General features: G+C 40.0%; 1 protein-coding gene across 1 annotated transcript in view; it reads right to left on the bottom strand.

Moving 5' to 3' along the window:
• Window positions 1–15,533, bottom strand: part of sema6ba (sema domain, transmembrane domain (TM), and cytoplasmic domain, (semaphorin) 6Ba) — a 224,719-nt gene that overhangs the window by 73,338 nt on the left and 135,848 nt on the right. The window contains exon 12 of the mRNA XM_060906139.1: window positions 11,158–11,307. Coding sequence (XP_060762122.1) covers window positions 11,158–11,307 — 150 coding nt within the window. The remainder of the gene's footprint in view (window positions 1–11,157; window positions 11,308–15,533) is intronic.

Genomic DNA, 15,533 nt, shown 5'->3' with positions numbered 1-15,533 from the left:
TCTCATTACTGTGAGAGTACAACAAAGCAGATTGTTTCTGTACTTTTTTGAGTATTTTTTAAAAACTTTTACTAAAATATGTTTATTTTGAGGTATTTTATTTTGTTACAATTTAAAATACTGTAGTCTCCATGAACTATGGGCCACGAAATAACATGATCAGAGCAATCATCTGGGAAATTTCAAGCTGTGGTGTGGTTACCACCCCTTTTTGGTGGAAAACAAACCTTTGAATCTGATTGGTGGCAATCTGTGGGTGGTTAACAAGGAAATATTTACATTAAAAAAAAAAAAAACACACACACACACACACACGGGTGCTTTGAGAGCACGATATCCCCCGCTGGCAACTATATCTATGCTATAAGTGCTTAAAGGGGAACAGAGGGCAATATATAGAGTAAATATAACAATAAAACACACATTAACGAACCTTATTCAAGACTTACAAAAGTTTTTTGTTCTAAGGTTGGAAAGTTATAGTGTTTTGAAAGTAGCTCGAGCAAACTATTTCCGCAGTTTGAACAGCCCGCCATGATATTAATTTTATCCAATCAGAATGCACGTTCATTTTCGCTGCGTAACACTCATGACGTATGTATGTGCCCAGTTGTGTTGGCTCATTGAGGTTGGGAATAGCACGTGTGAATCGGAAAGTAGGATGAATTGTAAGTGATCGGCTACACAATGCCACAGTGTGTTGCTTTCGGGTGTAATAACAGGACCGATGGAAAGCATAACGATCCTCCAGACGTGTCTTTTCACTCGTTTCCGCTGAAAAACACCAAGCGAGTTCGAGCTTTCTTCTCTTCTTTCGTCATCACCGGAGTCGAGAGTACCTCTCCTAGGTTCAAACTGGTACCCTTCTAAGCCATAGCCTGCTTGCAGTGTGTCTTGCGGGATCTCTTCGTATGATTCGACAGAGCTGTCGCTTTCACTTGATGCGCCGACGCCATGATTACACACTTCTCTCCTAGTGCAGTGGGTAGGGCTGACGTCACGGTCTTTTAAAAATGGCGACTCTTGTGCCGTTTAGCGTACCGACTATTATATTTACAATTACCAAGATATTTCGTTGTTTTCTAGTATATAAATTTGATAGAATACTTAAGAATACGTTACTTTGTCACATCAGCAACTGTATATATTATATTTGGTACCCCTTTAATACACCCTTATGAAATTGTCGAAGTACAAGTTTGGTAATCAAGGGCCATAACTCTGCTAAAGTGTGAATTGAACGAAATTGCAATATGCATATTACCAACATATAACAAAGAATCCTGTCAAGTTTCGTGAAATTCCTCCAAAAATTCTGAGAGGAGTTGATTTCAGAAGTGAGCACCCTTCCCGGGACGGACGGACGGACATCGCCCCTTTGGACCTTACGGCCAGCGGAGGATAAAAACTGTAAAAGTACAGTTGCAATGACATATCAGGAAAGTGATGGGCTGTTTCACAATCAGGGTATATTTTTCGGTTCCACAATCATCCATAAATCAAACCTCAGATTTGTCTGCCAAAAATTGCCTTTTAAGATGGAAATTTACTGCACAGAATTTCAGACCTACAGGTCATATCCTGGGCATGTTAGTTGTGGTGAGAAAACAGCATATACCTAGCGCGTTTCTAAAATTGACCCACTTTCTTATAGTCCACAAGAGGAAGGGATACAAAATGAAAAACTGTTGGAATGTATGTGATTTTATTTTTAAGTATTGTGCAGTGATGTTTGTACAATGGCGATAAATCTAATAACACCTGAACTGGTGATGATCCTCATGGTTTTCCAGAGAGGACACTTTGACAGACACACATTTCAACCACATGTGAAACTCTGCTGCAAATGTGTCTCACATCTGTTTCAGGTCCTGCTTTTTTTTTTTTACTGTGCAATAACAGAGTATTCTGCTTCAAAAAAGAGATTTTCTTCAAAAATCATTTACAACCTCATCATATGGTGAGTGTTTTCCAGAGAGGACGTTTTTGACAGACAAAGGATACACTCGGAGGTATTTAGTTTACAAAAAGAAGTAACTTCCACTTAAATATCTTTCTATTTTGAATGAAAGTATATGTCCCGAAGTAAAGCCTATTGAGCGCTAAAAATGCAGTTCTGAATTTCTCACCTCATCTCATTATCTCTAGCCGCTTTATCCTTCTACAGGGTCGCAGGCAAGCTGGAGCCTATCCCAGCTGACTACGGGCGAAAGGCGGGGTACACCCTGGACAAGTCGCCAGGTCATCACAGGGCTGACACATAGACACAGACAACCATTCACACTCACGGTCAATTTAGAGTCACCAGTTAACCTAACCTGCATGTCTTAGGACTGTGGGGGAAACCGGAGCACCCGGAGGAAACCCACGCGGACACGGGGAGAACATGCAAACTCCACACAGAAAGGCCCTCGCCGGCCCCGGGGCTCGAACCCAGGACCTTCTTGCTGTGAGGCGACAGCGCTAACCACTACACCACCGTGCCGCAGTTCTGAATTTAACCAGTAAAATTTTAATGAAATAATTAAAGTAGAATTAAATGAAATGACCACAAGGTTGAAACCGAGCCTGCATTTGACTCTTACAGACATATTTATAAGAAGTTATAAGAGACAGTACTGCTGTTGATAGGGCTGCTGTGTCCCTGTAAAATAAGGTATAAGAAACTCCAGGATATACATACTGAACCTAGTTGCAGGAGTTAGTTGGTGTTATTCAAAAAGACAACCATGATTGTGAAACAGCCCTTACATTAGAATTTTGGTGGCTTCACAGTATTGGTGATTAGATGCCTTTTAGCTGAACATCGGAATGGATTAATGACCCCGCTCAATGCCTAGAGGTGTCACATACTGACATTTACAATTACCCCATAGAGTCTCCGGTTAATGTCGATTTATGTCATCTATAACTGCTTTTCTGTCTAGAGACAGTTGTATAAGCTTATTCTTATTCTGTCCACTTTGTTTACTTTACTGCTGTTAATGTGCAGATCCAGTTTATCACCTGCTAGGCTAGACTGGACTGGAGACAGCGGTATTTCTCCCTCTCCTTCCTCGTTTATGTAGGTGGACAGTCCCTACCACTGCCATAAAATCTGCTTTTGCCCTCCCATTCCCTACTGGGTAGCAAAGAGGAATGAATGTGTAGGTGTGTTTTCCTGTTGAAGGTGTAGGACACAACACAGCAACTTTTAGGCACGTTGTCAACCTCTGTCTCCTATTTGCCACCAGTCAAATTTACAGCTTTGTTTTCCCCCAAAACTGCCAAAACTACTTCGAGTTGATGTCACATTGCTGTGAATTATATTCGAGCGCTGACCTGATCAAGGTTTTGCCATGGAGGAGTATAAATGAAGGGCATCATCACAGGCAGTAGTGGCTCAAAGGTTAAGGCTCTAGGTTAGTGGTTAGCAGGTCAGGGGTTCAAGCCCCAATATTATCAAGTGTCACTGTTAGGCATTTGAGCAAGACCCTTAACCCTGTCTACTCCAGGAGCACTGTACTGTATCATGGCTCACTCTGATCCAAGCTTCCTTCCAAGATGGGATATGTGAAGAAAGAATTTGACTGTGCAGTATATGTGATAAATAAAGCTTGCTTCATCTTTAATTCAACCACTGCAGCTTAAAGGTGCTGACTGCAAAGTTGAATTCTGGGTGAAATGCTCTGTTGCTGTTGGAGTTTCAAGATGTTTCTCTGCTGCACACCGTGTATCCTAGGAGTAAATGTTTTGTCGAGATAAAAAAAAAAAAACGTCCTGCATTTTACGATTCTGGAGATTGCCAAAGCAAGTGAGTAACACAATATCACATGACCAGTGTGGGGTGCGTTTGACCTACTTTTAACCAAAACAAGTCGGCATGAGCAAACATGGCGGGCTCTGCTCTCCCACCAGCTAAAAGCCAGCGGAAAAGAAAAGGAAAGCCTGCCTAGTGAGTGCAACTGCAAGATAGCACACGGTTAGATGACGTGTCATTTTTCTAGACAGATAACTAAATCATTCCAGCTAGTGCTTAGCTATCTTAGCCTTAGAATGCATGGGCTCGACTCCACAGTAGCGAGTATGGAGTTATGCACTAAATGTTTTGATCTTACAGAGAAAGAAATGATAACAAAAGCAGTAACAGAGAAAAGATATATTTGTCTTTTGTTTCACGGATCTATTCACGAATGTCAACCACAAATTACATTCCTGCGACTCAAAACTCTCCGAGGTCGATGCAGAGTCACAATGTTTTCTGTGCATCGCCACCCAGTCCCATAATTATTCTAATTAGTTAAAGGAGAACTGAAGTCAATTTTTTTATTATCAAAATTCTATTTATCTCATTTTATTAAATACAGGAATGCATTTTTGATCGCTATTTTGTCACTGCTATAGCAAGCTATGAGTGTTCAAAATATGCTATGTAACATATCAGTCCATATATCAAAACAATGGCCGTAAACGAGATTCGCTGAGACCTCTGCGAGACATCATAGGACGGAAGTAAAACATACAGCGGAAATCGAAGTGACCAACATCTGCCAACATTGTCAAAAGACGCGCGCGCCCTCTTTCAAACGCTGATGTAATCAAGCTGGAAGTTTTGTTTTTTTGATAGTAATCAGGAAAGTTTGAAAAAAGTCGGCAGTAATCGTCATTTAAATTAGTTTTTGTGCAATATTTCGTTTGGAAAACAGTTTTGAAAATGGCGGCACTGACACCTGGCTGACACTTCACATTTCGAAGTCTCGCACAAGTCTCGTGAAGATCGCGCGGATAAGCGACGCCTGCCGTGGACCAAACGAACTAAATTCAACATGGCTAAAAACCGAATAGGCCGATAAGTCTCATCTCATCTCATTATCTCAAGCCGCTTTATCCTTCTACAGGGTCGCAGGCAAGCTGGAGCCTATCCCAGCTGACTACGGGCGAAAGGCGGGGTACACCCTGGACAAGTCGCCAGGTCATCACAGGGCTGACACATAGACACAGACAACCATTCACACTCACATTCACACCTACGCTCAATTTAGAGTCGCCAGTTATCCTAACCTGCATGTCTTTGGACTGTGGGGGAAACCGGAGCACCCGGAGGAAACCCACGCGGACACGGGGAGAACATGCAAACTCCACACAGAAAGTAGGCCGATAAGTATGATATTTAATTGCAATTAATTGCCAATACGAGTCACAATATAAGGTTACTAAAACCGAAAACGTAACTGAATAACACGTTAATTACGAAATAAAGCAAGTTTAAAAATAACTTCAGTTCCCCTTTAAAGCTCACGCTCAGCTGTTTCTGTAGGCCCATAGCGTTTATCTGAAGAGGTAGGTGTCAGTAACAGTGCTGAAAACCTGAGTTCGGAGCAACCTCCAAACACGGCCGCTCCGGATGACACTTCCCAAGCGCCACAGCACCCCTCGTCACCAGAATTCTAACCTTAACGCTTGTCTCTAATTTACCAGCAATCACCTTCCCTATACAAGCTCAGCTCTCACACTCTGCGAAGTACTGTTCTGTCTCCCTGTGCCTGACTTTACCGAGCTGTTTGACTATCTGCCTGACTTCCCGTTATTTAACTCTGCTTACATTTATTTCTGACTTCGTTCTCTCACTTGATCTCTGATATCCCGTTCACCGATTGACTGACCCTTGCTTGTCCCTGATTACATCTCCAGTTTCCTGATTTGGCTTTGTTTACAGCTTGCGATGCACCCACTCTCCCCTGCATTTGCATCTGTAAGTGCCTGCAGCCTGACAGTAGGAAAGCAGTCCCAAAACGGTGAAAAGTAACCCTCAGCACATCAAAATGATCACATCTCATCCACATGACATTGTTCTTGTGAGAAACAAGAAAATGCCATGCACAATAAAAAAAAGGGAACATTTCAGATGACTTTGCAGTCAGTGCCTTTAATCTTTCCTGTTATAGCATCAGCTTTTTTTTTTTATTACACTACCGTTCAAAAGTTTGGGGTCACTTTGAAATGTCCTTATTTTTGAAAGAAAAGCACTGTTCTTTTCAATGAAGATCACTTTAAACTAATCAGAAATCCACTCTATACATTGCTAATGTGGTAAATGACTATTCTAGCTGCAAATGTCTGGTTTTTGGTGCAATATCTCCATAGGTGTATAGAGGCCCATTTCCAGCAACTATCACTACGTTCAGACTGCAACCTGAAACGACCCATATCCGATTTGTTGTGAAATCCGTTTTTTTTTTGTTAGGCCGTTCACATTACCAATTATATGAGACTTGTATGCGATCTCCAATATGAACGGAAAACGACCCAAAAGTGTCCCGCATGCGCAAATTGACACGTAATAAGCACATCTACGTAATACATAAACGAAAAAAAAGCGCACTCTTCAAGTTTGCAAGTAAAGCATGGAGATGAGGCGAGACCTGGCGACGTGGTTTTTGTGGCGGCGGTGGAACTCACACAATAATCTGATTAATGTGGGCAGCAGACTAATGAGACCGAAGGTGTCAAATTACTGGAAATTTCCAGAACAATCTTATAATCTTGTAATACAGGATGATTTAACATCCAGGTCCCTACCAAATCCACCATTAGCTTGATCAATTCTATAAAAGTCTATTTAAATTCTGAAAACTGTACAAATGTTGTTGTTTTCCACCAAAGAGGCGGGATTAGCCAACGCAGAATAGTGACGTTTGTCTCTTGTTGATGACGTGTAGGTCGCATGAATGCAACCTGTCCGGTCAGACTGCAGTCGCATGTGAAAATAACGGAAATGCATCGGAATTAGGACCACATATCCAAGCGGCCTGGGTCGCATGTGAAAAAAATCGGATCTGTGTCATTCAGATTGTCAATAACAAATCGGATACAGGTCGCATATGGGCAAAAAAATCGGATATGGGTCGTTTCAGGGTGCAGTCTGAACGTAGTGTATCACTCCAGTGTTCTAATGGTACAATGTGTTTGCTCATTGCCTCAGAAGGCTAATGGATGATTAGAAAACCCTTGTACAATCATGTTAGCACAGCTGAAAACAGTTGAGCTCTTTAGAGAAGCTATAAAACTGACCTTCCTTTGAGCAGATTGAGTTTCTGGAGCATCACATTTGTGGGGTCGATTAAATGCTCAAAATGGCCAGAAAAATGTCTTGACTATATTTTCTATTCATTTTACAACTTATGGTGGGAAATAAAAGTGTGACTTTTCATGGAAAACACAAAATTGTCTGGGTGACCCCAAACTTTTGAACGGTAGTGTATTATTAAGTTTCCTTCTGTTACCATTTCTATTCTGACGATGACATGGTACAAAAATCCATCACCTTGTCTGTCAGTCGAGGTGGCATTATAATATTGCTCAATATATATGTAAATCTGTAATGTACGATCAGACTATAACTGAAAGTTATACGTGTACCATTCATTTACAATGTTTATAAATTACAATGGGCAGTACGGTGGTGTAGTGGTTAGCCCTGTCACCTCACAGCAAGAAGGTCCGGGTTCGAGCCCCGTGGCTGGCGAGGGCCTTTCTGTGCGGAGTTGCATGTTCTCCCCGTGTCCGCGTGGGTTTCCTCCGGGTGCTCTGGTTTCCCCCACAGTCCAAAGACATGCAGGTTAGGTTAACTGGTGACTCTAAATTGACCGTAGGTGTGAATGTGAGTGTGAATGGTTGTCTGTGTCTATGTGTCAGCCCTGTGATGACCTGGCGACTTGTCCAGGGTGTACCCCGCCTTTCGCCCGTAGTCAGCTGGGATAGGCTCCAGCTTGCCTGCGACCCTGTAGAACAGGATAAAGCGGCTACAGATAATGAGGTGAGATGAGATGAGATAAATTACAATATGAAAACGGCATAGGATCAGTTGTTTATAATGTAAATACTATGACTTAACGTGTATCCTTTCAAACAGTTTGTCACTTTATCTTCAGACATGTCTGTAAGCAAGCAATGCGCTTCATCAAATGTCAATATCAAAAGCTTTGCATGAATGTAATAAATTCCAGCTGTATGAAAAAGGTGATCTGAAATCAAAAATAACATCTTATCTACAAGCTCTTGCCCTGACTGCACTGCTTGGGAAAGATCCTAGAGGATAATCTATTTGCACCCATCGCTCGCCACCCACACAGTTAAAATAAAAGTAAATAGGTAACTTTTACTCAAAATAAAATTTAAATCACTTACTTTATACTTTCATTTGAGTAGAAAGTAGGTTGTTCATTTGAGTAGATTTATATGAGTCATTTTACTTTAGTCCAGTTTCATCATTGTAACACTACTTTTACTTGAGTAAAATAATTTAGGACTTTTTACACCTCTGCTAATAATAAAACACATTTTAAAAACGTGCTCTTATTTCACAAAGAAAAAACATTGTATCATTGTTGATATTGTGAAGTTGGTATGTTTCTGTCATCTCATTTATGGAAGGAGTCTCCAGTGTCAATACTTTGTAAAAGACAGCAAGTTCTTCACTACAGTAAAGTCTTCATTGTATTTGCCATTTCCGGTTTCTCAGTAACATGACAACCTGCGTTTTATCTTATTAACTTCAATAGAGAAAAAAAAAAGCTGGTGAAGGATTTACTGTGTACGTATATCTCCTATTACTGATAACAGGAACTAACTTGTCTCACGGATGTTCCACAACATTAAATGTAACTGTAAATGTAAATGTAGTAAAGATGTCATCTACAGTATCAATAAGTTGTAAAATTGTAATTGTTGACACACTAGCATGGTGTACAAGGGATAAAACAGTTTAAATAAAACACTAACTTTTGGGTGGTAGCTACTAGGCATGTAACTATTCACCCAATTCATGATTCGATTCAATTCACGATATTGGCTTTATGATACGATTTCCCAGAATATTTTTTTGAAAAAAAAAATGAATGAAGAAAAATTGATTACCAAAACAATAAACATTTATTTTCCTCTTCTTTATCAACTTAAATATTCCTTTTGTTAAATAAAAAATAATAATAAAAAACCTTTTTGTTTAATTTTCTTAATAACCAACGATAATTATTTACCCACATTTGTAAAGGTTGGAGTAAAATATAATAGCCTATTAACTAAAATAATCCTTTTATTAAAAATGAAAAAAGTTAATAATAAATGGTCCTTTTCTTCATAAATTTCTATGAACATTTGTACTACCTCCATTTGCTTCTCTTTTCTTTATCTTTCAACAGTCTGGAAAAAGAGAACTCTGATTTCTTGCTAAACCTATTTGTACAGTCAAATCACACAACAGCTTTTTCCCATTTTAGATCTGCGATGGGTTTCTCAAAAAAAACTCATAATGCTAACAGCATCTTAACTAGGACAGAGAACATTCATTGTGCTGCTTACTCTATGATTTAATGATGATCTTTGTGCTGCAATGCTTTTGGGAAATTTACCTCTGTTTTTTTTTTTGTGTGTGTGTGTGTGTTTTTGTAGCATTAGAGCTGTGTTACTTCCACCTAGGGTGAAGTCACGTGCATTTCCGCTATTGCAAGTTATTGCTCTCTGCTGTCCAAACAACACAATTCCAGCTAGGAAAAACTAAGAAATTACACAGCCTGATAAATCACAATTTAGTTTTTATTTCATCAATTAGAATCATCATCATACATTTGTATCATGATTTATCATTGCACAACATATCGTTGCATGGGGAAGCCATGGCCTAATGGTTAGAGAAGTAGCTTTGGGGCTCAAAGGTTGCTGGTTCGATTTCCTGGATCAGCAGAAACGGCTGACGTGCCCGTGAGCCAAGCACCTAACCCCCAACTGCTCCCCAGGCTGCTCTGGGTATGTTGTATGTCGCTCTGGATAAGAGCGTCTGCTAAATGCCTGTAATGTAATATACATGCCTAGTAGCTACACGTCATATCACCCTGTCTTGGATTACTTTCTTATAAGATCATGATTTATTCCTTACTTATGCATTTCCAACAATGTTATCCTTTTGACTGTCACTTGCATTCAAACCCCAGGAAAGGTCCAATTACTTGCTCAAAAACAACATTAGCATTTTTACTTTGTTTTTATTTATTACCTCACCTGAAAGTTGCACACTCAACTCTGCACCTTATGTTGCTTGTGTCTGCACTTTATGTTGTCTCGTTTATTGTCCGTTTATTGTCTATCGTGTCATTTATTGTCTGCAGTGTTGCACTCATTGCACTCTTGCACGTTATGTTGTTATATGTAGACTTGTAGTCCTGTGTTGTTCAATGTAGCACCATGGTCCTGGAGAAACGTAGTTTCGTTTTAACTGTGTACTCTACCAACTGTATATGGTTGAAATGACAAATAAAAAGCCCTTGACCTTGAACCACTGCCCTGTCAATGTAAATGTTATAGTTTGAAAAGATGGACTTTGATTTGGGTAAACTAGCAAAGAGAAACTTAAGTTAAACCCAGAAATTATATATCAAGAAAAAGAACAAGACTTAATGAACAGGATGAATCTCATACAGTAATGGTGGTGCACTATAGGTGAGTGGGGTTTTGCTATAATTTTAAGATCACATTCACTCTTTATAAGCATAAAAAATACGTTATAAAGCCTAATAAGGGGAACATTGTTATTCATGGGAAGCATTATAACATTTCTAGCCCTGAGAACATTTCAATCAAAATTCAGTTGACTTGGCTAAATGAAGTACTTTTCATTTTTTAGAAAGAAAAAAAAAAAGACATTCTCTTCGACTTTCCATGGCACTCAGAGGCCAGAGGCAAATAGCTGTCAAATTGCTCTTGGCAGCATTTTCCAGCTCTGATTTACAATTTCATCTACACTCTTACATTGTTAGTCAGGCTATATGCATGAAGGGTTTCATCATGCTTGCATGAGTTAGATGAGGCCAGCTGCCCACAATTTTGAATCTCTAACCATATTGCGCCTCGAGGTAGGCATTTTATATGTGACCTTCATATTAGCATTTCCTAACTCTACAAACAGAGGCAAAATGAAACTGTTGGTGAGTATGGGTTGGGTTTGTTTGTTTCGGTTTTTTTTCTCCCTGTGATGGCAATCTAGTCACCCACCTGACCTTGACTCTAAATCCTAGACTTCATATGAGCATTTTCCCCAGTACAAAAACCATAACGATGAATATGAGCAAAAAAAAAGTGAAAACCTGGTAGTTATTTTCCATCAATGGCAATGCAGTCACTCACCTGACCATAGTTTTAACTATCCAGGGTCTGTGTCCTAGCAGAGGTACGGCTTCATCCATGAGTGGATGGGTCTTTATGAAGTTTAACACCTCATCAGGGAACGAGGTAGAGGAGCTGAACCTGGAGCCCTGACCAGCACAACCCCCAGGCCTACACAAACACACAAGAAAAAATTTAGAATGATTATAATGTTGAAAGACCTACTCGATCAAAGAAAATAACAGAAAACAGCATTTAATCTATACTTCCTTCGGATATTCATATACAGCAACTATCCTTTGCTGATATGCATTGTGTTTGAATAAAGATCAGAATTGTGTTTGTTGATCAGGCATTATCACTAGTTGCTAAAGGATGTGGACCCAACAAATACTTCAGTGGACCAAACAGGACAATTGAAAAAATACTCTATTAGCGCATACATCATCATATTAAAAATGGCCATAGCTCCAGTTTTCTAAATAGGAACCATCTCAGCTTTGGTAGCAGATTTTATAAGTTTAAGCTTATCTAAATCACTTGTATTGATGTACAGTAAGTTGGACCAGAAGGCTCTTCATGTTAGTTTAAATACCACTGTAAGCAAAGAATTAACCTGTACTTGTCAGAAAACCCACTGAATATCAGCAAACTACAAACATGGATCCTCCAAACTACAATTCCCAGAACACACAGCGCCCTCTGTCTTCCGCCTACTGAATCACAGCTGGCTTCCATTTCCTTAATCACCTGTCCCTCCATATAAGGTCCCCTCACAAACACCTTTGCGAAGTATTGTTCTGCTACCAGTTCATATCAAGCCTTGTATCTTTCTGACTGCCTATGGCATTTCTGACACTTGCTACTTTTTTCTCGTTTCTCGCTCTTTGTCTTTCCTACGTTACATTGTTCGCTGATTGCCCGACCCTCGCTAGTTTACCGACACTGACTCCAGTCTCTCGATTTGGCTTTGTTGACTTTCTGCAATCTGTCTTCCTCCACACATACATCTGTAAGTGCCTGCATTCTCACAGTACTTCCCAAATTTTAACTGAATATTCCTTGTCAAGAGTGAAAGCGTGCCCTTACACTCAATTTATTCAGGAAAAAAAAAATCAATCCGATATTATATTACTGCAGAGATGTCCACAAGCACCAGCGACCAGCGGTTTTCTCTGCCTACACAGGTGGTCCATGTCAGCTACTCAATTCCAGTAAAAAAAAAAAAACTTGCCTTTCAATATTTTAAGCAATTTATATAATCTCTGCCGCTCATAATTTGCTGCAAATCCAATTATTTCACCACGAAATTGTCTTCGATTCGGGTCTTGCATGGCTGGAAGTGATGCCATATTTACTGATCAATTCTTGCACTCTGATTGGCTGAGCCGGACCACGTGACCACACTGTAGTGTATGTAGTTATATTACAGAGCCAGGCAGCGTACTACAGAAGGTAAGTGAGAAAGCCAAGCACACATACATCTGGAGGGAAATTTCATACATATTTTGCAAGTATTTTACAAGGAAATGGTTAGTAATTGATTTGCTAAGAATGCACCAGAAGCCACCAGAAGGCATGTAAATTTAAAAAGTTTCTGGGGGTGCATGCCCCCAAACCCATCTAGCATTAGTGCGCCACGGCGGCTTTACCACCGCAAATTCCAGAGCCGCTTGCTACTTTTTTTTTTTTAGCCGACTAATTTAGATTTTGTGGAGAACCCTGTTATTGGGATCACTGTGTCTGGTGATCTGGAAATAAATCATAAAGCCAAACAGTAAAAGATTAATTGGATAAAAAAGCCTAATTTGCCAACATATTTAGTGTGTGACCTGCTCCAGTCACTGACCATTTCACCAAAATTGTGTTGTGAGCATTTAGAAAAGACTTTGATCTCTTAGACCCTGAGTGCGCTCCATTTTCTGTATCATCAACATGGACTATGTGTTAAGAAGGAAAGACTGTTGGGCATTTTTGTCTCGAGTGCAAAACGTGCCCTGATAATTTTATACTAAGGGAAACACCAACACACAAAAATTGCTTGACACTACCCTTATCATAAAGAAGTATACTTCAAGTTCATTTTATTAAGTAGACTTAAGTAAAGCTAAAGTATACTTTTGTGTACCAAGTATACTGATATCAATGTACAGTGGTGCTTGAAAGTTTGTGAACCCTTTAGAATTTTCTATATTTCTGCATAAATATGACCTAAAACATCATCAGATTTTCACACAAGTCCTAAAAGTAGATAAAGAGAACCCAGTTAAACAAATGAGACAAAAATATTATACTTGGTCATTTATTTATTGAGGAAAATGATCCAATATTACATATCTGTGAGTGGCAAAAGTATGTGAACCTCTAGGATTAGCAGTTAATTTGAAGGTGAAATTAGAGTCAGGTGTTTTCAATCAATGGGATGACAATCAGGTGTGAGTGGGCACCCTGTTTTATTTAAAGAACAGGGATCTATCAAAGTCTGATCTTCACAACACATGTTTGTGGAAGTGTATCATGGCACAAACAAAGGAGATTTCTGAGGACCTCAGGAAAAGCGTTGCTGATGCTCATCAGGCTGGAAAAGGTTACAAAACCATCTCTAAAGAGTTTGGACTCCACCAATCCACAGTCAGACAGATTGTGTACAAATGGAGGAAATTCAAGACCATTGTTACCCTCCCCAGGAGTGGTCGGCCAACAAAGATCACTCCAAGAGCAAGGCGTGTAATAGTCGGCGAGGTCACAAAGGACCCCAGGGTAGCTTCTAAGCAACTGAAGACCTCTCTCACATTGGCTAATGTTAATGTTCATGAGTCCACCATCAGGAGAACACTGAACAACAATGGTGTGCATGGCAGGGTTGCAAGGAGAAAGCCACTGCTCTCCAAAAAGAACATTGCTGCTCATCTGCAGTTTGCTAAAGATCATGTGGACAAGCCAGAAGGCTATTGGAAAAATGTTTTGTGGACAGATGAGACCAAAATAGAAGTTTTTGTTTTAAATGAGAAGCATTATGTTTGGAGAAAGGAAAACACTGCATTCCAGCATAAGAACCTTATCCCATCTGTGAAACATGGTGGTGGTAGTATCATGGTGGGCCCGTCTTGCTGCATCTGGGCCAGGATGGCTTGCCATCATTGATGGAGCAATGAATTCTGAATTATACCAGCGAATTCTAAAGGAAAATGTCAGGACATCTGTCCATGAACTGAATCTCAAGAGAAGGTGGGTCATGCAGCAAGACAACGACTCTAAGCACACAAGTCATTCTACCAAAGAATGGTTAAAGAAGAATAAAGTTAATGTTTAGGAATGGCCAAGTCAAAGTCCTGACCTTAATTGAATGGAAATGTTGTGGAAGGACCTGAAGCGAGCAGTTCATGTGAGGAAACCCACCAACATCCCAGAGTTGAAGCTGTTCTGTATGGAGGAATGGGCTAAAATTCCTCCAAGCCGGTGTGCACGACTGATCAACAGTTACCGCAAACGTTTAGTTGCAGTTATTGCTGCACAAGGGGGTCACACCAGATACTGAAAGCAAAGGTTCACATACTTTTGCCACTCACAGATATGTAATATTGGATCATTTTCCTCAATAAATAAATGACCAAGTATAATATTTTTGTCTCATTTGTTTAACTGGGTTCTCTTTATCTACTTTTAGGACTTGTGTGAAAATCTGATGATGTTTTAGGTCATATTTATGCAGAAATATGGAACATTCTAAAGGGTTCACAAACTTTCAAGCACCACTGTACTTACAGTATACTTGTAAGTAAACTAATCTAATACTTCTTGGGACTAAATTGGCCCACTTTTAGTTTATAGAAAGTATACTTTAACTAGAAAATATGATCACATGACCCCTGTCTTATCCACACTGCATTGGCTCCCAATCAAATTTCGTATTGATTATAAAATACTACTATTGACCTTTAAAGCACTGAGTGGTCTCGCGCCACAGTACCTGAGCGAACTTCTGGTCCTCTATGACTTGCCACGCCTACTTAGATCAAAAGGTGCAGGCTATCTGCTGGTACCTCGTGTAGTGAAGGCTACATCAGGGGGCAGAGCCTTTTCTTACAAAGCCCCACAGTTATGGAACAGCCTTCCAAGTAGTGTTCAGGAATCAGACACAGTCTCAGTGTTTAAGTCTAGGCTGAAAACACATCTGTTTAGTCAAGCCTTTTGTTAATGGTGTTTATGAGGTAAAGGTATAGATCTGGAGGGTCCTCAGGCATAGTGTTTTGGTAAACTGGGATGTATGGACGCTGTCAGTCCTCCACTCGCTTGCTTACTCGAGCTTGTTGACGGTGTAGTGGCTGCTGCTTTATGTCCCGGGGCTCCCTCATGCCTGTGTTACCTTCTGGCTCTCCCCTTTTAGTTATGCTGTC

The sequence above is a fragment of the Neoarius graeffei genome, chromosome 23 (assembly GCF_027579695.1).
Source record: "Neoarius graeffei isolate fNeoGra1 chromosome 23, fNeoGra1.pri, whole genome shotgun sequence".
Lineage (NCBI taxonomy): Eukaryota > Metazoa > Chordata > Actinopteri > Siluriformes > Ariidae > Neoarius > Neoarius graeffei.
This window is presented reverse-complemented; position numbering and strand designations above follow the sequence as displayed.